Below are 24,531 nucleotides of genomic sequence, written 5' to 3' on the forward strand. Positions count from 1 at the left end.
GTTACAACCCTGAATGCCCTAATTCGATTGTTGTTCTGCCCTAATTCGCTACAATGCGCTAATTCGATTGTGCGTTTTATTTTGCGTGGTTTTTTCACACGCATACAAAAAATATTTCTCGGCATTTGTTGTGGGGAATGGCCCCAGTTCAATCGTTGGGAATCAAATTTGCAACACCGTCGAGTATTCTTTTGCGTTCTCGGCATTGTTGTGGGGAATGCCCCAATTCAATGGTTGGGAACCGAATTTGCGACATCGTCGAGTTTTCTTTTGAGATTATTACAAAGATTGAGAATATTTAACATTTGTGACAAATGTTAATATGATATAGCTGACACTTATGAATATTAGATATCTGAACAACACGAGAATTTAGTTATTAACCTAACATGTGAATAAGTAATTTTTTTTTTTAAAATAATTAAAAAAAGAAAAAGAATAACCAACCCAAGATTTCGTTGCCAACCATTGAGGTTGGAACCCTGAGCAAACTGTGGTGATAAACCGGAGGAAGGTGAGGATGATGTCAAGTCATCATGCCCCTTATCTGGGTGACACATGCTACAATGGCCGGGACAAAGGGTCGTGATCCCATGAGGGTGAGCCAATTCCAAAAACCCACCCTCAGTTTGGATTGTAGGCTGCAACTCACCTGCATGAAGTCAGAATCAAGTTGATCCAAAAGATTTCCCCAACCAGACAAGCATTCATGGGGTAATTTCCACTGTTTATACCCGAACCTGGGGAATTCATCCATGACCATGATGAAGTTGTGAAGCAATAAAAGTACGAAGGTAAACCGGAAGGATAGATAGCAATCCAACGCTTTCTAGCCTTGCCCAGGTAGTTTATCTAATAGTAATGTAACAAAAACCATGCAAAAGTAAACACCCCATCCCCCCTGATAGACAACAGGAGCAGTCTTTATCTCAGAACTAGCACAATACGTGAAGAATGAAGACCGATCTCATCAGTGATCTAGCCAAAAACTACATTCATATATGCAGCTTGTTTGTGAGTGAGTGTACATGTAAGCCACAGTGTAGAAAGTTTCTCCAAATATAAACTCAAGGAAAAACTAAAGATACAGAGCAGCAACCATATAGCTTAGGGTTTTGTTATGTGCTGATGGCTTAATAATCAAATCAGCACAAGACCGTCCCTAAGCACGTCGATTTCAAACAAGCTAGTAACCATTAAAACTTTATCTTACCGGTTGTATTGTAGGAACAACTGCATAGCTACAAATAACTTGGAAGAATGTAACCGCCCAAGCTCACCGCTAGCAGACATTGTTCTCTTTGAGTTTTCTCTAACACATATTGTTCTCTTCGAATTTTTCCTTTCGGGTTTTCCCTCAAGATTTTTGAAACACGTCTACTAGGGAGAGGTTTCCACACCTTTATAAAAAAATGTTTCATTTCCCTCTCCAACCAACGTGGAATCTCACAATCCACCCCCTTTAGGGCTCAGCATCCTCGCTAGCACTAGTTCCACTCTAATCGATGTGGAATTTCACAATCCACACCCCTTCGAGGTCCAACGTCTTTGTTGCACTCATTCCCATCTCACAAAGAACTTGAACGACAAGATGGAAGAGTCTAATACAGGCAATGAATACTAATGGGTCTGTTATGAACAGAACCAGTTGGTCATAAATTGAAACAAGCAAGAGTTATGTGATTCTGATATCTGCCATATCATGAAAAACCTTAAAAGACATAGCTTATGTTTCTGTTGTGTGATGATCATGGTAAAATGATATGCAATATGGGACTGACAACCACAAAATTATCAATAGGCTTGAGATGTTTGATGAAAGATATATGCCATATCAGATAGTTTCACCTCACTTGATAGAGGGGAACTTGAAAGACACAATGGCGAGAGTGTAGCTTAGGCTTTTGTTATGTACCGATAGCAGTAAATTAATCGGCACAAGACCGTCCATAAGCACAATCCAAGAGCCAGATAATTAAAAATTAGTAATGTTTTGATTCAGAAATCTGCCATAACATGGATAGCTTTTCCTCAAAAAACTGAAGGGAAGCTTGAAAGACAGGACGGCAAGAATGTAGCTTATGTTCATGTTGTGTGCGTCAGATGGTAAAGTAATCAGCACAAGACCGTACATAAGCACACCAATACCAATAGCATAAATAGCAAAGAAGGTCATTTAGAAACCATTACATGTCTCCAAAAGATGCATCTTTTTACAAGAAATTTGAAACTGGTTCAAACCGATGTGGGATCTCACAATCACCCCGTACTCTTTCCCCTCTCCAATCGATATGGGATCTCACAATCAACCCCCTTTGGGGCCTAGCACCCTTGCTGACACACCGCTCGGTGTCCACCCCCTTCAGGACCCACAATCCTCAATAGCACACAGCCCAGTGTTGGCTCTATTACCACCGCCCTATGGGATCTCACAATCAACCCCCCTTCGGGACCAAGCGTCTTCGCTAACACACCGCCTGGTGTCTACCCCTTTCAAGGCCCACAATTCTCACTAGCACACAGCCCATTGTTTGGCTCTAATACCATCGCCCTATGGGATCTTACAACCAACCCCCCCTTCGGGGCCAAGCGTCCTCGCTGACACACCGCCTGGTGTTTGGCTCTAATACCACCGCCCTATGGGATCTCACAACCAACCCCCCTTCAGTGCCCAATGTCCTCGCTGACACACCGCCCAGTTTTTGGCTCTAATACCACCGTCCGGTGTCCATCCCCTTTAGGGCCCAACATCCTCACTGACACACCGCCCAGTGTAGGCTCTAATACCATTTTGTAACAACCTAAGCCCACCTCCAGTAGATATTGTTTCTTTGGGTTTTCCCTCTCTTTTAAAACGTGTTTGCTAAAGAGAGATTTCCACAACCCTATAAAAATGTTTCATTCTCCTCCCCAACCAACATGGGATCTCACATTTATTGTCTCTTCCGGTTGGGTGAGCCCCCTCAAAAATACCCAATGTGACCCAGCACCCCATTACAGAAAATACATGCATATACACACACCATTGCAATTGAAACAAGTGTATTGATAATCATGGAATCCTCTCATTATAGCTTATCAAACTATAGAAGAAAACAACTTCTCCCCCACCAAGTAAAGGAGACCAGCAAAGCTAAGCCCAAATTTTCAAGTAAAGTGAAATTTTACAAATGAAAAAGTAATTGACATTTGAAAGAAAGGAAAATCACAAACCAAGCACAACCTATTATCAATGTAATGAACAAATGATAGAAACATTCAGAGTTCACACAGAAGATCCGAATAAAAACAACAAAAATCGGAAATGATAACTATCACAAGTCGTAAGCAAAATGAACGAACAAAATTCAACGATTCAATCAAACAAACAGAGATGTTAATCGAAAACATGTGGTTTAGATCTAGCTAGAAATCGTGGAATGGACAAAAATCGGGGTAACCCCACCAGCCATATGGTAATGATTAACACAATGATCATACCCAAAACGAAACTTGTTGGATTAAACAATGCATAAAATAGGAATTCAAATCAAAGAAGGAATCAAAGAAACAGTGGTGACTGGAAATTGGCCATTACAGATGAGAAGAGCTGCGGCGCTAAGGATTATGCCGAGGGAGCAAGGTGATCATAGGGTTTAATTTATAAATCACTGTGTTTATAAGTAATTTGAAAAATATTTTCTCCAAAAATTAGGGCTTCCAAAAAACAATTAAATATACTGGAGGAAGCATCAATTCAATCAAACTGAAATTTCACAATACACAAGTTGGTTTCAGCGAGGATGTTGGACCTCCAAAAGAGATGAATTATGTGATCTCAAGTTCATTGGTCTCACGAAGCATTTCTTATAAGAGTGTGAAAACTTTTCTCTAGCAGACGCGTCTTAAAATCATAAAGCTGACCATGATACGTAACGAGCCAAAACGAACAATATCTACCAACAGTGGACATGGACGATTACAAATGCACATTTTATACCAATAATGAAATAATGTATGCTCCTCGAATGACCTTTTTTTTTTTGTCTAGAGTAATGCTCTAATACCAATGGATCCAAACCGATCAGCAACTTTTCTTCAGTAAACTATTTTACTACTCGCTTGTAGTTTTCGAATCTAACCCATTTAAGAAATCAAGCAATCGATTTCAGAATGATAATTAATGTCTTATTCACTCGACTACTGTTCATCGTATTCGTAAATTCCATATAAATTCTTCGAGAACGTATTGTACATAAGAATTAAATTTGCAAAAGAGAAACTTATACACAAACTTAAAATTCAAAAAAAAAAAAAATTAAAATCTTCCAAATCATTTCATTTTCTTTCCCTTTATTTGATGTTTATGATTTGCAATTCCACGTCATCTTTTTGACTCCCATTTGTTGCCTTTTCCACCTTCTCTTCCTCTTCTACTTTCATCTCTTTGGACTTTCCCCATAGCACTCCATATAGCCCAATGATTATCAAAATCGAGCCAAGAACACTGTTAAAAACGAACGATCACGAACGCACAAAACCCGATAAGTAAACAGTTTTATACGAAACAAAAAAGATCTCATAAGTTTGAATATACGAGAGTACGTGGAGTATTTGATAACGATTATAACAGTTCTATACGAAATAGAAAAGGTGTCAAAAGTTTGAATATACGAGAGTGGCATGGATACGCACGTTCCGACGTAGAGCTGTTCGTGGAGGAGAGCCCAGCTAAAGATGGCCACAATTATAAGCAACAATGGGGTGAAAATTGAGACATAGAGAGGCCCTTTTCTTTGTATAATCCAAGAAGTGATGCTAAATGTCAATCCCGAACACACAACTCCCTGTGAAAACTTCCATTAGTTTCGTACCGACATATCGACACCGTGCATCGAGCGATTATTAAGTACGTTACGTACTGTGTAAAGAGCCGAGATGAGTCGGATCGAACTTTTCAATGACCAAGCAGCGACGTTGTGCTCGGAAATCACAGCTATGAGTCCACATTGGAAAAAGGCCATGAAGCACAACAACGTTGTACTTGTATAAGGAGCTTTAAACTTGACACTCAATCTTGCCTACAAAGAATGGTTTCATCTGTCTTTGGTTTGAAAAATAGAGCAAATTAGGGGTTATGGCTACTTACTTGAATGACGAACCATAACGCCCAAGAGAACGAGCTGCAAAGCAACAAAACCGAGCCGAGGGTTCGGTTTTCTTGACGGTTCGTCGGGTTTGTTTTGCTCATGATCCTCTCGACATAAGGCCAATGAATTTTTGATTCACCTAAGCCAATGGTGTGTCCATGGTAGAAAGATAGCAGCATTGCTCCACATACACACACAATTGTTCCCATCACCTTTGCAAGACCAGGCTTGGTCTTGATTCTCACACTCTCTTGTCTGCCAACATAATGCATACCCTTAAGTTTACTCTTAAGGGTACCGCTAAATCAAAAGCTTAAGCGGATAGATTAACGTAAACAAATTTATATATATTGATAAGTAAACTTAAAAGCCTAGAAGAACACTTGTGGTCTTTCGATAGATGTAACAGCCTGAGTCTACCGCTAGTAGATATTGTCTGTTTTGACCCGTTACATATCGTCGTTAGCCTCACAGTTTTAAAACGTATCTACTAGAGAGAGGTTTCCACACGCTTATAAGTAATGTTTCGTTCTCCTCTCCAACCAATGTGGGATCTCACAATCCACCCTCCTTGAAGGCCCAACGTCCTCGTGGCACACCGCTCGATATCTAACTCCGATACCATTTGTAACAGTCAAACTCCACTACTAGCGGATATTGTCCATTTTGGCCCGTTACGTATCATCGTCAACCTCACAGTTTTAAAACGCGTCTATTAAGGAGAGGTTTCCACATGCTTATAAGGAACGTTTCGTTCCCTTCTTCAACTGATGTGGGATCTAACAATCTACCCCTCCTGAGGGCCCAATATCCTCGCTAGCACACTGCTCAGTGTCTGGCTCTGATACCATTTGTAATAGTCCAAGCCCACCGCTAGCAAATATTGTCCGTTTTAACCCGTTACGTATCATTGTCAGCCTCACAGTTTTAAAACGCGTTTACTAGGGAGAAGTTTATACACACTTATAAGAAACTCTCCAACCGATGTGGGATCTCACAATCCACCCCCTTGACGACTCAACGTCCTAACTAGCACACCACCTAGTATCTAGCTCAGATATCATTTGTAACAGCCCAAGCCCACCACAACAGATATTGTCCGGTTTGACCCATTACATATCATCATCAACCTCACGATTTTAAAACGCATCTATATGGGAGAGGTTTCAACACTCTTTTCTCCAACCGATGGGAGATCTCACAATACCTCTCCCTAGTAGACACATTTTAAAACCATGAGGCTAACATCGATACATAACAGGCCAAAGCAGACAATATCTACTAGAAGAATACTCACAACAGCTTGAAAATCTAACCTGAAAACAACAGCAAGAATAAAAGTAGCAGCAGGAAGAACATTAGCCATAGCACTTGAAACGGTTGGGTTTGTGCATTTCAACCCAACAAAGAAGAATATCTGGTTCGCTGTGGCTCTGCACGTAACATTCATAGAATTCCTTTCAATTCTAAAAAAGTTACAAAATTTAAAAACTTGATCACAACCCATTTGACTAACCCAGATAAAGAACAGATAAAGATTTGAACAAGAACAGGGAAAGTGATCTTTGGCCTTGTTTTCCTGCCAAAGAAACAAAACATAGAACAAGAATCAACAAAGATCCATTCATTGTTCTTGATGATCTTGTCCAACCCAGAAATTGATACCCATAACAAAGATTCATTCATTCATTTTGAGTACCTTTCAGTAAAGAAAGCAAAGGGAGCAATGGCCAAAGTGCCAAAAAATTGCCTGTAAGTGAGAAGAACAAGAGGGTTCATTCCTGATTGCATGGCTAGCTTTGAGGTAATGCTTAAACCAGCGTAGCAAACTTGCAATATAACCATCCCCATGATTGTTGTGATATCTCCCTCCATGATTCTTCTTCTTTGTGTGTGTGAGAGAGATACAGAGGTTTATTCATAGAATGAATCCATCCATGAGAGAGAGATATGAGAAGAACTGTGTGGGTGTGTGTATATATACCTACACACCTGAGAAAAGTTGGGCGTTTTGTCAACTTGATCATAGTTCAATTGGTTAAGATATTTTAAATTTGTATGAAACACGAGTAGTTATATTATTGTGATAGTTTTACTGAATAACAATGTTTAACGTACGAGATAAACCAACGTACATATATCTATTTATAATTCATTTCTCTCTTCAATCGACGTGGAATCTCACAATCCACTCCCTTTGGAACCCAGCGTCCTTGTTGACACATACACGTGTCTGGCTCTGATACCATTTGTAATAGCTGAAGTTCATTGCTAGCAGATATTGTTTTCTTTGGACTTTCCCTCAAGGTTTTTAAAACGCGTATGGTAGGGAGAGATTTTCCTACTCTTATAAAGAATGTTTTATTCTCTTTCCCAATTGATGTGAAATCTCACAATCTACTCCTCTTCGAGCCCAATGTACTCGCTAACACTAACCCTCTTTCCTTTCTTCAATCGATGTGGGACCCTCAATCCACTCCCTACAGCGCCCAACGTCCTTGCTGGCACATTACTTGGTGTCTGGCTCTAATACCATTTGTAACAGTTCAAGCCCTCTGTCACAAGATATTGTTCTCTTCAGGCTTTTCCTTTCGGACTTCCCCTCAAGATTTTTAAGACGTGTCTACTAGGGAGAGGTTTCTACACCCTTATAAAGAATGTTTTGTTCCTCTCTCCAACCGACGTAGGATCTCACTCTCTAATTCGTTCTAGCGGTGATATTGAGTAATTTTTTTAGATAGACCCAACGGGAAAGAATCTGATTTATAGGACGATGACAAGTACACGTTGTAGCTAACGGTTTTGAATAACTTTTGGAGGTGGAATTAGAGAAAGAAAGGAAGAATTTTGGGGAAAGATTAAGGGAAAGAAAGACACATAGGAGGATATTATTGCACCATTTGGGCATTTGCATGGAAGAGAAAGTTGCCACTTAGGGTACAAAGTTGTTTTTTAGGGGCCGTTTTTGGAGCAAAATGAAAGAACTTGAAGCAAAAAAACACTCTTCCATGACATCAAAACCCTTTCTTCTTCCTCTTCTTCTCCTCCATGAGTTGCTTACAGCTCATTTGGGACTTTGCATGGCTTTAGTTTCCAAAGCTTGGGTTTAGTGACAAGTGGTGCAATTTGATTGGTTGAGAAGAAGGGTTATTTAATGTGGGAAAATGAGGCATACCCATATATAAATATATGTTTTTTTTGTATTGGAAATATATAATATCAACTCTTTTATGGGAAGTTGGCAAAGAATACAAGAAAATTTGAGAAAAAAATCCTTTGATTTTTGGGGAAAATAAGGATTTCTTTTAAGGATGTAATTATGTTTGTTGGGATAACTTCTACTTCTAAATGTTTAGGTAGCGTTTGGATCAACGAGTTGAGCTGTTTTAGCTTTAAAGTGTTCAACTTTAGTTAAATAGTCCTCTAATTTTGAAAATTTATGTGTCGAAATAATTCGTCTTGGACTTATTTGCGAATAAATTTATTGCTTCTATCAAAGTTTCGAGAAAAAAAAAAAAAAAAAACCAACTATTTGAGTTGGTTGATGGAAGCGTTGGGTTAGATTGTGAATCTATTGAAGCAACCCTTTGGGCATGAACGCCCGTTGAATGTGATTGGGTTGGAAGTGGACTTGGCCTCATATAGTTGTTGATTATGGACGCGGGTTGGGTTCGACCCGACTCAACTCGGTTTGTCTTTTTCTTTGTCCCCTACTTTTTTTTTTTCTTTCTTATAGTGGTTTCACGTGTGTATATATATATATATATATATATATATATATATATATATAACTCACATCAACAACAAGGAACTTTAGATAGTGTTTCCTCTTAGTATTGAATTTCGAGTCCAAATTTGACTAAGGAGAAGTAGTAGAGAGGGAGATCGAGGGAGTTGGTGAAACTGTCGACTAGAATGGAGCATGGACCATTGAAATCCGCGCATGATTTAACAACGGTTTGAATTTTTTTTATTGTGATAGTGAGTGAACGGTGTAACTTAAATTACAAATTTAGTCTCTAAATTTTTTAATATATTTTTATTTGACTTTTTAACGTTAAAAAATGTCTAATAAGCCTCTAAATTTTTAACTTTGCATGTGATAAATTCTTAAACTTTCAATTTTTATCTAATTTACATAGAATCTTAATGTAGTCGGTAGAATCTATGAAAAATTAATTTGTTGAAGGTGCTTATTTTAAAACCATAAAATATGTTGGAATTTCTTATAAAATAAAATAAAAAATATAATTTGCAACGTGAGCTTGAAAAAAAGAACTAGTTCTGATATGAATCGATCAAGGAATTTTCATACCTCAAGGTTCAATTACAAGGACGAGAGCCAAGAAGCTACAACAAATCTTGTACACTTGTATTCAAGCGACGGTGAGTTTATGAAAAAAAAAATCCTAATTTAAGCTATCGTGAGCTTATTAAAAGAAATTCTAGAAGATGTTAGAGACTTGTTTGCAAATTCTTGTGGAGTGATTCGAATTACGAGTTCTCTTTACTCTTGATTTTAATCTCCAAGGTAATCCGTTCCATACTTTCCTTTGAGTTGATTCCATATCAAGTTCTCTGTGCATTTGTACAATCTATACACGTCATTTGCTTCTTAACCTCACGTTATCAAGGAAATTTATTGGTATAATTAGGAATTATCTGATTTTTTACATTTCTTTGTAGCCAAAATATATTTGTGAGATCTCACCTCTGTCGGAACCGAAATGAAACATTTTTTTTATAAGGAAATCTCTCCCTAATATGCACGTTTTAAAACCATGAGGCTGACAAATATACGTAACGAGTTAAGGCGGACAATATATGCTAGTAGTAGGCTTTGACGGTTATAGAATAGTATCAGAGTCAGTTATCGAGAAGTGTGTCAGCGAGTACGTTAGCCTTCAAGGAAATTTATCGGCATACTTAGTAATTATCTATTCTTTTACTTCGTAACCAAAAAATATTTGTGAAACCCTACATCAGTCAGAGAGGGGAACAAAACATTCTTTTATACGGGTGTGGAAACCTCTCCATAGTAGACTCGTTTCAAAACCATGAAGCTGACAACTATATGTAACAAGCTAAAACGTACAGTATCTATTAATGATAAGCTTGGACATTACAGAATGTCCGTTACTGAGTGGCAGCGAAGACGTTGGCCTCTGAGGGAGGTAGATTGTGAAATCCAACATACATGGATTCATCGTGTATCTTACGCCTGTGGTGGATCGTTAGATCCCCCAATATATTGAATAAACTCCGAATAAACACTTTTAAAAATTCAAGAATCGAATGGCCGAGTCAATATTTTCTTGATTATTTTCTAAAAAATCCCCCAAGATCCAAAAATTGAAGTACAAACTTTAATGATTTTCCTTAAACTCATCGAAATAACAACGAAGAACACAAACAAAATGCGACCCACCGACAGTCTACATTTTAATTTATAAAGACAAAAACCAAAAAAAGATCAAAATAAAGGATCCGATACTCAAAACCCAACAAAATAAATCTCACACAGACAAAGAGAGAGAAGAAAGACAGCAGCTTTGCGAGCTTTGAACTGTCCAGTGACAATGGCCGCCATTGTCGGTCTCTTTACCTTTCTTCTACTTCTTCTTCCTCCTTCTCTGGTTTTTTCCCAGTGCACTCGCCGTCCGCCGGTCATCTTCAACTTCGGCGACTCCAACTCCGACACCGGCGGCTTAGTCGCCGGACTTGGCTTTCCCGTTCTCTCCCCTAATGGCCGAACCTTCTTCCGTAGATCCACCGGCCGACTCTCCGATGGCCGACTTCTCATCGACTTTCTCTGTAAGTAGGCCCCACTATACTTTCCCCCTTTTTTTTAATTATTACGTGGCGTTAGATCTGACCGTTCAGTTCGTCTTTAGATCTGAAATTGTGAATGGCATTTTTGTGATTTATGGGAATTTGGGGGGTTTTTGTGGAATTTGAGATGGATATGGATCCCGTTCTGTTTGACGTTTGTCTGGGGTTGGAATCCTCTGCTTTACTGATATTCTAATCTCTGTGCTCTCTGGCCACGTGGTGCGTTTATTGTGCTGGGTCCCACCTTCCTCTCTTTTTGAACTTTGATTTAAATTTATCATTTTTATATATTAAGGAAATTTTTACTGTTTTTTTTTTTCTTTTCCATTTATGTATTATAAATATTAATTTGTTCTTTCCCTTCCATAAAATATTATTAAGATTATTTTAATAATTTATTAAATGTGATGTCTACATTGGTTGGGGGAGGACAACAAACCACCATTTATAAAGGTGCGGAAATCTTTCCCTAGCAGACGTGTTTTAAAGTCTTGAGGGGAAGCTCGAAAGGGAAAGCCCAATGAGAACAATATCTGTTAGCGGTGGGTCTGGGTTGTTACAAATGGTATCAAAGCCAGACATCGGACGATGACGATGTGCTAGCCTTCTTGTTGTTCCCTGAAGGGGGTAGACACGAGGCGGTGTGCTAGTACGGACGCTGGACCTCAAAGGGGGGTGGATTTGGGGGCGGTCCCAATTTATAAAGTTGTGGAAACTTTCCCTAGACGGCTTTTAAAGCCTTGAGCCCTTTATAAGGGTGTGGAAGCCTTCCCCCTAGTATCACCGCCAGCAAGGACGTTGGGCCCTAAAGGGGGTGTATTTGGGGGCGGTCCCAATTTATAAGGGTGTGGAAACTTTCTCCTAGCATACGCGTACACGACTTTTAAAGCCTTGAGTGAAAGCCGAAAGAGGACAATATTACTCTAAATAATTTAATAATTATTTTTCTATTACCTCCAACCACTCTAAAATAAATAAATTTTAAATATTTGAGAGTAATTTGTGAAATATATATTGAAAATGAGTTTGAAAATTTTAATAAATAAATAATTTGAACAACTCAACAAATTTAACTCAAAAAATTTAGGGTTGTTTGAGTTGAAAAAATTTACAACTCTGGACAACTAGATTGAGACCGATCAAAACTTGTTTCATTTTGATTTGACAGGTGAGAGCTTGAACATGAACTTGTTAAACCCTTATATGGACTCGTTAGCCAGATCAAATTTCAAAAATGGAGCAAACTTTGCTATCGTAGGATCGTCCACTCTCCCCAAGTATGTTCCTTTTTCGCTCAACATTCAAGTCATGCAATTCGTTCACTTCAAGACCCGAACGCTCGAACTTCTTAACTCTAATGCTGGTATTCTTCTCAACTCTTATCGTTACAGATATTGTCGTTACTTTTTTCATTTTCTATATGTTAAGAATCCATTCTATTGAGATTGAGATCTTGTTTTAGGTTATGAGAATTTGATCGATGATGACGGTTTTAGGAACGCGTTGTATATGATCGACATTGGTCAAAATGATATAGCCGACTCTTTATCTAAGAACCTTTCTTATTTCCAAGTGGTTAAACAAATCCCATCAGTCATTTCCGAAATTCAAAATGCTGTAAAGGTAAGAGTGATAAGTGGTTGTGCTTTGTTTTTCAGTTCCTCTTTTGTTGAATTTGATGTTTTTCTCTAGGGTTTGTATGGTCAAGGTGGAAGGAAGTTTTGGATACACAACACGGGGCCGTTAGGTTGTTTGCCTCAGAAACTCTCATCGTTTCACACGAAAGATCTCGACCGATATGGATGCATTTCGAGCTACAATAACCTAGCGACATTGTTCAACAAGGCATTAAGCCATTTATGCCAGGAATTGAGATATGAACTGAAAGACGCAAGTATTGTGTACGTTGATATTTACACTATCAAGTATGATCTGATTGCCAACTCCTCAGTACACGGTAAGTACAAAAACCCGTCGTAAATTTACTAAACAAACACTCTATCAACCAACGAATCTCAGAAAAACTCACAAGAAGAACCGTTTTTTCAGGTTTTTTTGATCCTCTAATGGCATGTTGTGGCGCCGGGGGACGTCCATACAATTACGACATTAGGGTGACATGTGGTCAACCGGGATATCAAGTTTGTAACAAAAATTCAAAGTTCATCAGCTGGGACGGGATTCATTACACCGAAGAAGCTAACAAGATTGTGGCTTCGAAAGTACTTTCTAGAGCTTATTCTACTCCGTCATTGCCTTTTGATTTCTTTTGCAACAATTGAGTTCAATTAAACCATAGTTTGTTTTTTGTCATTGTTCCATTTTCATGGATATTTTTTTTTAATAACGAATGAAATCAAAGCTAAATTCTCGAGAAATAACATTATAATCTAAATGTAAGAAGTTTCACAATTTTATGTAAGAGACCACAATTACAAGTTCGATCGTTCATCTATGTAAGAGACCAAGTCCACCGTTAGCCCGTTTTAGCCCGTTATGTTTCGCCGTCAACCTCACGGTTTTAAAACGCGTCTGCTAGGGAGAGGTTTCCATGCCCTTATAAGGAATACTTAATTTCCTTCTCTGATCGATATGAGATCTCGCAATCCACCCTTCCTTGGAAATCTCTCCCTTATAATGAATGTTATGCTCCTCTCTCCAACCGATATAGGATCTCACAATCCACCCCTTGGAGACCAGCGTCCTCACTGGCACACACCCAGTGTCTTATTCTGATACCATTTGTAACCTCTCAAGCCCACACACTATCAAATATTGTCCGCTTTGGCCCATTACATATTGTCATTAACCTCACGTTTTTAAAACGCGTTTACTAATGAGAGATTTCCACACCCTTACTGTAACACCCGCTCATCGTCAACGCGATTAACAGGAGTTACCATCGACAATATTAAGAGACTCTGATATCCAATCATAAAATTCAAAATATTTCTAAAAACATACAGTAAAATATTTAAAAAAAAAACAGTACTTTTAAAAAAACTTAAAACGACTAAGGTAAACTCACAGCGAAAACATAATTACATAACAGACCCAGACATGGATTCCCAGTAGTCTCTAGCCCGCTGGTCTCGTCCTCGGCTGGCCTGCAGCATCTACATCTGGAAAGAAAAGTTATAATAATTCTGATGAGTAATTAGATTACTCAGTAAGTAGCTAGCTTATCATTCACGGGTTCATAACTAATCTTTCCACGTGTTTTTACGTTTTATTCACCACTGACTCCTAGTTCTCTTACTAGGGTCATCTGTTCGTTAATGAGATATCTCAGCTACCTCCAGCTAGGTTACTGACTCTTCTTCGATATGCTTATCTAAAATTTTCGGACTCGTATGTAAGACTTGCTCTCGGTCAAATACGGCCCGTCTACTAATTGCTCTGGCGGCCTGTTTATCTCATATACCAACGGTCAGGAATACTCATGCTCCCTGACTTAGCACACAGCGCGTTGGCCAGGAACTCCGCGGGAATTAGTAGACTATCATACTCATATAAATAAGCCATAGCTCAACAACCAATAAGCATATCTAGAGTCATAACCTTTCCATTAACATGCATAACATACTCACAGTTACTGCATGCTTTCATACATGTATCATGATCAACACATAGAACATTCTGACAATCATTTATATCATGCTTACATCACAGGCAAGCAGTCATAATATACAATAAACACTAAATATCATCAAAGCTCATCATAACATATTAAGCTCTTAATCAGGTAAACAACATACTCACATGTTGTAAAACAAGTTAAGAACTAATTCAAAGGTCGATACGCTACTTACTTGGTTGCGAACTCCTTTTCCCCCTTGAATGTACGTTTAATAGTATTTCAACACAATTCCTTCCTATTAGACCTATATTTTATCAATTTCAACATAAGTATAGACCAATTTTGATAGGACAGGTCAAAAGGAGTCGAACGGGACAAACTGGGAGCCAAAATACCTTCTCACGCGCCAACACAAGGTCGGGGTTCGTTTCTCACGCGCCTGATCCGCGCACAATCGCACTTCCACTCGCGGCCTCCCACGCGCCTCGCGTGTCCTTCAGCGCTCGTCTTCAACCTCTCCTCCCTGCAATTTTTCCCAATCTTTTCCTTTAATACCCGTTGTGTCCCGAAGCAAAAATTTCATCTCTACAGCTCGAATTTCGTTCTGATTTCTTCTACAACTTTATAGATCTTCTAACTACGGTTCTAACAAGCCTTATTTCATAACTTATTATGCAGTATGAATCAAGATATCGAGATTTAAAGGTTCGGTGATATGGGTTTTTCGTTACCTTCGAATCACCGTCCGATTCAGCTCGTGGCCGTATCCCCTTCCTCAAATGATTCCTCAGCAACAACCCCTCAAAAATTTTAAGCAACCAAAACTCGAATTCTCAAAAATTTCCTCCTCTGTTTTTCTGGGTTTTTCGCTAATCACCATTCTTCGTTTTTCTTCCTTTTTAAAGCCTAATCAAGCCCTAATACGCTTCCACATCCTCTAATCATTCACTCATCCATCCCACGCCTCCAGCTACGCGTCCGCCGCCCCTCATCCCCTTTACAGCAGCTGCTTGACGCAGCTGCTTCGTTTTTTATTTATTTATTTATTATTATTATTATTATTATTATTATTATTATTATTATTATTATTATTATTATCATTATTATTATTATCATCATCATCAAACACACAACACATAAATACAAAATACATATTATCATTATTTTAGGTTGTTACACTTAAAAAAAAAAAAACTTCATTCCCCTCTCGATATCACCGTCTAAACCTATAATTTACCTTAAAAATTAGTGTCTAAATAATTAAACCCCATAATCTTCCACTAAATTAACCAATGTACACTATATGCCTCTCCTGAGGCTTCGTACACTATACGCCTCCCCTGAGGCTTAAGGAGCTCTCAAATAACCTCCCCTTAATCAAGGCTGACTCCTTTCTCTCTGCCAAATTAACTAACGTGGGACTCACTCCCAATAATCCTCAACAATCCTATCTTCGAACAAAGTACACTACAATATGATATTAGACATTTTGAACCTAAGCTCTTGTGGCTTTGCTTTGGACTTCTCCAAAAAGTCTCCTACCAATAAATTAATCAATGTGAGACTCACTCCCAATAATCTTTAACAACCTTCCTCTCGTAAACCTCTCGTAAACCTGTGATATTCCACTCAATTAACCATCACAATAAACCCAAAAGAGGCCATAAATTACAAATTATAGAAATAAACTGAACAATGAAAGAAAGCTCATTCAAATGCTCAATGGAATCAAAACCCACCAAAACAGAGCAATCTTAAACGCAGAAATAAACAAAAAAAAATGGGAAAGATAAGAGCTTTGAACATAGAATCAAGCAAAACCAAAAGCAACCCATTATAAAACAGCGTTAATTCAACACAAACAAGAACAAAAATCAAAGAGAGAGATTAAGATCGAGCCCCTTTTTTGGTTCTTCTAGCTGTTCTTGGTGTTCTTGATGTTCTTGGTGTTCTTCCTTTTGGTTGCTCTGTTTTGTAGCTGAAGATGAAGCAGCTCCTAATTCAATGGCGGCTTTTGATTTGGATTTGTGGGTATCAAACCCATCTTCAATGAAATCTTCTGGTTGGAACTTTGGATTCCAAACCCCTTTTGTTGGGTTATCTTCTTCAGCTGATTCTTTTGATTTGATTTTGTCTCTCATTGCTTTGGTGTTTTGAATTAGAGCGAAGAACAGCTTCATTTTTTCCTCTTCATCTTCATCTTCATCTTCATCTTCTTCTTCTTCTTCATCATCATCATCATCTTCTTCAATGTTCTGCAATTTTCTTCTCTTTCTTCCTCCTTCCATGGCTCTGCTCCCAAGGGATGAGAAATGGACGAGAGAGAGAAAAAAAAAACAAAGAGAGAGAAAAACAAAGAGAGAGAAAGAGATGATTCACATTGAAATGTTGTAAAATGGGTTTTGAAAAATGTGGAAATTTTAATGAGGAGATGAAAAATGGAATTGGGATTCTTTGTCTCGATTATCCAAAAATAACAGGTCTGATGTTCAAATTTCCCTCAAATTTAATCTTTTTTTATACCATAATTTAAGAAAGAGATTCAAATAGGAACGTTTGAAATGAAGATATAAAACTATATAAACTTAAACTCGAACATGAATAAAGTTAAATTATTAGTTTAGTATCGGAGTTTCGAGTATCTAATAGGGTTTTAAACTAAATTTGAGAAATTTAGAAGTATATAATTGATTAATTGATGTATTTGATAGATCGTTTTCCTTTTTGTTTGGTAGTATGCTAATTTAAATAATTTAGAAAATGTCACAAGATTGTTCCGGGCACGCATTAAAAGAAATTGGAAATACAATTATTTAAACAAAATAATTTAAATTTCACTCTTCGTTCTATACCTCGTTACAAAGAAGATTTCAGTTAAGAAGTATTAGAAAACTCTTAAATGAACAGAAGCTAAATATGAAAATACGAAGACTCCATGAGCTATGTCTGTAATATGTCGTTGTCTTTACTATTACATGTATTAACGTGACTTGGGATAGGATCATCTAGCTTAACTCTAAATGGGTCATGAAAATCCTGATCAATTAGCCTGTAAGTTTGTCATCGGTTTTCAAAAACTATAGACTAGATAATCGTGGCCTAAACCCTAGGTTGAACCAAACTTCAACTACGTACTAGGCAGCAACGCAAATATTGAGCACAAACCACTTGGTGATGATCTCCTAACGAGTGCACGTGCGCAACCTTTTGGGGCCTAATGTCCTTATTAGCACATCGTCTGGTGTCTGGTTCTGATACCAACTGTAACGATTCAGACCCACTGATAGCAGATATTATCTTCAAGGCTTTAAAACGCGTTTGTTAGGAAAAGGTTCCACACTCTTATAAAAACATATTTCATGTCTCCTCCTTAATCAACGTGGGACATCACATTATGACTAAAATATAATTATTTTAATGTGGAGTGGTTGCTTGTGAGCCATCATATCCAACTCATTCCATAACACATATCCAAACCTACCCTACCATTTGTTAAACATAAATAAGGATTAAAATAATTATATTTATTAAATCATAATTCATTAATTTTTAAAATTATTTTAGTTCCTTTTACTTAAACTTTGAAAAATGTCTATTTTAAATACTAAATTGTCAAAAATTAATTATTTGGTCCATACTTTTTTGAAAAATGTGTTAAATGCTTCGTGTTTTTTAAATATAGTACTAACAGTTAAATATGAAATTTTTTGAACAATTTTTTAAAGATTTAAGAGTACTGTTGAAACTTTTGAAAGTTTAAAGATATTTTTAAGACAAAGTAAAAAATTTATGAGTATATTTTTTATTAATTTAGCCTCGAAACTAAAATAAACATATCTAAGAGCTAAAACATGAACAAACTAAGATTAAAACTTCAATTTTCCTTTTTTTTTCCTAAAAAATCCAGGCACTAAAATAGAATAGACAAGTTCATACACCACCAAAATAAAATAAGGTTTAAATGAAAAAGAGAGGATGATTTGACCCCAAAATGAGCAGTGATATAATGTGTGTGTGGACCATGAGCATTCTTTTCCCTTAATTTCTTGGCGGCTTGTTTTTTGATTTGTTGACTGGGGAATATCTCGAGTCTTCGTGGATCCTACACTCCCTGTTTATGGCTGCCACTAATGAAGCATGTCATTGAAAATGATTGAATAAAACCAAAAAATCTGGTGCAATGAATCTTTTACCTCAATCCATATTCTCCTCTTCGTATTCTTCATCACCGAGCAATGGCAATGATTCTGTATTCAAATAAACAAGTATATATATAGAGTGGTACAGTTCCGGTTAGAAACCACAACTCTATAATAATATGATATTGTTCACTTTGAACATAAGTTCTCGTAGGTTTGCTTTTGGTATAACATAGATACTTTCCCTGAAACTTATGTAGCTCTTGAATAGCCTCCCTTCAATCGAGGCTCGAATCCTTTCTCTAGAGCCCTTAAACAAAATACACCATTTATTTAACACTTGAGTCACTTTTAACTATACACCTTCGAGGTTAACAATTTATTTGTTCGACGCTTGAGAATTCTATTGACATAACTAAGTTAAGGGAATGACTTTAATACTATGCTAGGAATCACAACTCTCCACAATGGTATGATATTGTCCACTTTGAGCATAAGCTCTCATGGTTTTGTTTTTGGTTTTCCCAAAAAGTCTCGTACCAATGAAGATGTATTCCTTATTTATAAATTCATAATCTAGCTAATGTGGACTTCCTCCGAACAATCCAAAATAACTTTGATGCAATGACTCTGTCTATATGGTGTACAATACAATCCTCATTCTTTCATCATGTCTTAAACCAATGGGAGATCAATCCTATAAAACATTACAAGGAACTAAGTAGAGAATCGCAACCAGAAGTTGCATCATCATGTGGTTTTAGTCTACTAGGTTGAAATTTTATGACCAACTGCTTCAAATAAATGAACTAGATGGATGATGAATGTAATGATTCAACCATTTGGCAAATCTAGTGTGCCTGTTTCTTAGTGAGAGAGCTTGACATAGAATAAAATGTCCTTCTGCTTACTCCTCGACCCATCGAACTCCGTGTTTGGCCCACAGATAATAAGCTCCGATAGGACCTCTGCCACCGAACTCGTAAAGTTCGGGCTTAATGTTATTCTCCTTGATTTCATTTAGGATCGGAGTTAGGATGTTCCATGCAACTGCGAGTTCATCGCTTCTCATGAACAGATGGCTATCCCCATCAATGACATCAAGGAGAAGATGCTCATATGAATCGGGCACGTCCACGTTGTACCTACAGTAAGGAAGAAAAACTAAAATGAACAAGAGAGAATAAAGCAATATCCACATCAAAACCATGCTGCAACTAACAAAGGACAATATTTCAAATTCATGAAGCACAGACGCACTTGTCTTTGTAAAGAAGATTGAGCTCTGGAGAGTCCAGTCGCAATCCCAATCCAGGAACCTTGTTATTAACTCTGACAAGAATGGCCTCTTCAGGTATATCACGCAAAATAATCTCGTTAGTTGTAGATGCACTGTTATACCCAATGTGCTCGCGATATATGTTCCCTGGAACCTGGCGAAATTGTATACGGATCTCTACACTGCATTTGAGAGCAATTCTCCATTAAGGATGCAGGATAAGCAGAGAATATGTAGAGGAATTATCATTATGATCATACCAGAGATTTTAAACTATCATTTTCTGGGTCTAACGACTCAAGCCGATCACTAGCAGATATTGTTCGCTTTAGCCCGTTACGTATTGCCGTCAGGCTCACGGTTTTTAAAACGTGTCTACTAGGGAAAGGTTTCCACACCTTTATAAAGAGTGTTTCGTTCTCCTCCCCAACCAATGTGGGATCTCACATTGGGATTCTTTCCTCGTGTTCAGAACAGCTCTGGTAAGTATAAGATTTCATATAATGGTTTGCTTTAGCTATAACATTGCTATGCCCTAGGTATTAGAAACTGATGTTGAAATTTTAACTATTCAAGTTCTCCTTCCTTTCAGCATTTTGGTTCTTAATTTCCCTCATCAGTGGTCGTTTTCTCCTATTTTTCATTCCCCTCTTATCAATAAGTTCCCATGGTTGTATGTGTACTAACACAAAAAATCATCCATTACATTGTCATTCATATAATCTTGGGATGAGAACGAATGCCCTCCAGCAACTTTAGGATAATTTTTAGTCTCAGTGTAAGTAGTTGCTAACTTGTATGAAAAGTTTAGGGAATTTGTTAGTGTTTTCTCCCCTATAAATACTCATCATATGTAATTCACAACAACAAAGAGAATTGAAAAACATAACTGCTTAAGGTTCTTCTATTCAAAGGATCTCTCCCCTCAACTTGTTCTTTCCTATTTGTTTCGGTATATTTTGTTTGTGGGCCATATCCAACAACTAATTCTGTTGGAGGCCTACATCTTTCTGACATGCAATAGCCTTACCAAAGACAAATTTACCTGTGTTTAATTAGTCCCAAGCCCGATTTGATCAAGAAAGGAACACCGTCCCAACGTGCATTGTCAATGTACAAAGCACCAGCAAAATATGTTGGGGTCAGATCGTCGAGAAAAAGGTCAACTTTGTCCTTAGCACTAGATTTGTACTGTCCGAGAACAACATCACTAGGTTCCAATGGGCGAATGGATCTCAGAAGCTTAACCTGGAAAGAATCTACTCATTTACATTACAATGATTACACCATGCAATAGTACTTTTTCGAGAAGTCGATATTTTACCTTCTCATTTCGAATGGCTTCACCATCGAGACTAATGGGTGGTTCCATGGCAAGTAATGCGATTGTTTGTAGTATATGGCTGTGCACTATGTCCCCAATGATTCCACCACCGTCCAAAAATCTGCATGGAAGGAACTGCATACATGTTGATGATCCTGTAACATTAATTCAAGACAAAGGTAAAAGTAAAACCAGTGAACTTCCAAGTAACCTTTTTGTTTGAACTCCAAGTTCTTCCGATAAAATGACCTGTAATAATTTTTAGTTTGTTTAGTGAGTATACAGAGTGAAAGGACTAGAAATTTCTTTATAGAAATGTGTACCTGTACACTGCTTATGAATGTACGACTCCATAGTGGCTGAAAAACTAAATTAGCAAACCTTAAAACTGTAAGGTTTTCAATCAGGTTCTTCCCAAGAAGATGATCGATCCTGAAATATGACGGTTTAAAATCAATTTATTAGCTGAAATCTAAAATAACATAAGAACTATGAACAAAAAAGGGTTAGCTTTGCAATTAGGTTGTGCAAGTTCTGGGTATTAAGTGCAGTGTTAGTGATATCGAAGAACGAATGATGAGAAGACACACCTGTAAATTTGGTTTTCCTCAAATTGAGAAAGAAGAGATTTTGTCAAAAAATGAGAAGACTTCATGTCAAAGCCAAAAGGTTTCTCGATGATAACACGATTCCAACCTTTTTTTGTTTGAGCTTTACTGGAAAGAGAGAGTGCAACATCCAGAAGGGCGTCTTGTGGCACGGAGAGGTAAAATATCCTGTTTGCTTCGGAATACCTCTGCAGTATGTCACATATTTTATAACCATTAATCGACAATCATATCGAAAAATTGGACATAAGGAAATGCAAGAAAAAAAGAACTTCTCAATCAATCAATGGCCCGATGCAACCACCTCAATTTGCTCCATCAGGAAATTGAGCTTTGACATGCCCTTATTGTTGTCATAACCTCCATTTACATGGAATGTTCTACTCAGAAAAGCATCCATTTTATCACTGCAATTTTGTCTACAAAGAAACAAAATACATTTCACCAAAATTTTGTTACTAATTGTCAAACACAACGCATTCGTTTTACATTCACAATGCTGCCGAACTATCGATGAAATTCATTACAATTGACATCAGTAATTGTCAAACTCCAAAAAATTTCAAGTTTATGCAGTTGACAATCACATTTTGAAGTTCACAAGTCTGTTTTATCATAGAAATCAAGCCTTAACAAGCCTCCACTGCATGCTTGAACTTCAATGTTTTTTCCCCTTACAGTACATGGTATAACTTTAAGTTGAACATGCACTTAGTCAGCACAGAGAAAACTCGAAACATTTACAACGTACCACTCAGTGTACGTTTTACATCATTAATCAAACATGCAGATTAGAATGAGTTTTGAATTCCAATTTTCCAAACATATTGAATACTTGACAGTAAACGTATAAAGAGATTATCCAGGAAATAAATTCAGAAACATACTGATGGTCGATGCGGCAGGTTAAAGTAGCAGAAATAATCGACCGCAGTTCTTCATCTGTTATATTTTTTCTTGAATAACCAAAAATGCCAACATTCTGCAACCATGGAATATCAGAACAGCTGTAAATCAACTTTGTGTTCACATAGATATCAAACTAGTAGATGTAATCTCCATTCATTTATATTTTGCATAAGAATCTCCATTCAATTTCTTGAGGTAGATCTCTTCAATAACCTGGAATATTTTAATGCCCAGTAAAAATAATCAATACGCATACCATTCTCAACAGTACTAAAATGCGGGATGTGACATATTGATAAGACTGTTAAGCGATAAACGGAACCGAAGTCCCTTTGGCACAAGAAAGTAGCCCATTAGATAAAAATGATTGCGCAACGAAATATGGAATGTGCGTGTGGAACACATTTTAAACCGAACATGTTGAAATCAATTAAATATATGCAAGGATACAACATACAATACTCTCACGAGATATAAGAAACTAGGATATCTGTAATATCACCATACCTCAGGGAGAAAGCCACTATAATACAGCGCAAACAGTGCTGGAAAAATCTTTCTTGTTGCGAGCTCACCAGTAGCTCCAATGACAGCAATACAGAGGGATGGTACTTCTTCGTCCCCGACGATGCGGTTTGACATAAGTGACTGTGGCAAGGATCCAGAAGACCCAGAGGAATCTGGAGCATCAGATTGCAGATTCTCAGATGCTGCAGGATGTGTACTTGTTTTAGTTGTTTCAGAATTGGAATCTGATGAACAAAAATGCTTAGTTCACCAAAAAACATAACAAATATTAGATCAAAACTATAGTAAATTAGAGAATGGAAGGCAACTACGTTTACTAACCACTGGAAAGGTTGGATTTCAAGACTGCTTCAGGAACTTGCTGAGCCTGTGACGAAGTTTCCTCAAAAGGCTTATCAAACTCATCTCCTTTATGATTTTTTACAGTCTTAAACTTCTGTGTTTGTCCAGATTTCCCATTATGTTGCAGAAGGCTTAGGCTCTCACTTATCCAGAGCCTTAAGCCATGAAATATTTGGCAGAAATTGGAAGCTCTTCGCGATCGTAATCTATTCGGCGCAATCTAAATCGACTCATGAATATAAGAACACCATTACTAAGCTTAGAAACAAGAAGTTTGTTTAAAATATTAGAGAATTCCATCATAAAGGGTAGGGAAATTGATAGAGAAAGAAAGAAACCCCCAAATTTTGAATGATCTCTCACAAACTCAGCATAAAATCTCACCATATGATCAACAATCTGATAGATACTTGCATTACATCTTGTTACAGCAAATAAACCTATCTTCTTACTACGATCACTTATTTCGCTATGAATTAACAACTAATTTCATCAAGATCAAACAACTAGAAAGCAAAATTAGAAGTGAGAAACTGGAAATGAATTGAAGAAGTAGCGGAGAGAGTGAAGGATCAAGAACACTCACATGGTAGCTGCAGTGGGGGATTCTGCGGACATTGGAGCACAGGGGAATAGCACCAGGAGGAGCCGAGAAAATTGAAATGGAAAATGGCATCGAAACTTTTGTTGTTCAGTGAAGATGGTTTGATATCGGAACTCTCTCTCCTCATCCTCCTGCGTTTAGCCAGCCATGGTAGGGAACTCGAAGACGATTGCATCTGTGGAGCCGAGGTTCCGGGTGCAGGAGATTGTGGCCCATTTGTCGCCCGTTAAGCCCGCCCGGCCCAGAAAGACTGTCCA

The 24,531-nt window shown here is 37.6% G+C and overlaps 3 protein-coding genes across 4 annotated transcripts; 1 reads left to right on the top strand and 2 right to left on the bottom strand.

The window, feature by feature from the left end:
• Positions 1–4,332: 4,332 nt before the first annotated feature.
• LOC111450701 (WAT1-related protein At1g09380) lies at positions 4,333–7,062 on the bottom strand. The gene is made up of 7 exons (XM_023090941.1): positions 6,829–7,062; positions 6,646–6,708; positions 6,446–6,562; positions 5,129–5,384; positions 4,902–5,060; positions 4,675–4,826; positions 4,333–4,486 (listed from the first exon to the last, which is right to left on the bottom strand). The coding sequence occupies exons 1-7, from the start codon at positions 7,002–7,004 to the stop codon at positions 4,333–4,335; spliced, it is 1,077 nt and encodes a 358-aa protein (XP_022946709.1). The 5' UTR covers positions 7,005–7,062.
• Positions 7,063–10,603: 3,541 nt separating this feature from the next.
• LOC111450232 (GDSL esterase/lipase At1g09390-like) lies at positions 10,604–13,342 on the top strand. The gene is made up of 5 exons (XM_023090246.1): positions 10,604–10,943; positions 12,130–12,324; positions 12,424–12,584; positions 12,654–12,918; positions 13,011–13,342. Exons 1-5 carry the CDS (start codon positions 10,709–10,711, stop codon positions 13,241–13,243), a joined length of 1,089 nt encoding a protein of 362 aa, XP_022946014.1. The 5' UTR covers positions 10,604–10,708; the 3' UTR covers positions 13,244–13,342.
• Positions 13,343–19,286: 5,944 nt separating this feature from the next.
• Positions 19,287–24,431, bottom strand: LOC111450310 (glucose-6-phosphate 1-dehydrogenase 4, chloroplastic). 2 transcript variants are annotated; one of them, XM_023090374.1, is made up of 12 exons: positions 24,257–24,431; positions 23,650–23,890; positions 23,308–23,510; positions 22,779–22,873; positions 22,196–22,310; positions 21,874–22,079; positions 21,607–21,715; positions 21,495–21,532; positions 21,284–21,404; positions 21,005–21,207; positions 19,941–20,141; positions 19,287–19,825 (listed from the first exon to the last, which is right to left on the bottom strand). In XM_023090374.1, the coding sequence occupies exons 1-12, from the start codon at positions 24,344–24,346 to the stop codon at positions 19,588–19,590; spliced, it is 1,860 nt and encodes a 619-aa protein (XP_022946142.1). In that variant the 5' UTR covers positions 24,347–24,431; the 3' UTR covers positions 19,287–19,587. The 2 variants fall into 2 exon arrangements, with proteins under 2 accessions (XP_022946142.1, XP_022946141.1); XM_023090373.1 differs by having other exon boundaries at positions 23,308–23,552; positions 24,257–24,430.
• Between the last annotated feature and the right edge of the window lie 100 nt (positions 24,432–24,531).

The sequence above is a fragment of the Cucurbita moschata genome, unplaced genomic scaffold (genome assembly GCF_002738365.1).
Source record: "Cucurbita moschata cultivar Rifu unplaced genomic scaffold, Cmos_1.0 Cmo_Scf00012, whole genome shotgun sequence".
Taxonomy (NCBI): Eukaryota; Viridiplantae; Streptophyta; class Magnoliopsida; order Cucurbitales; family Cucurbitaceae; genus Cucurbita; species Cucurbita moschata.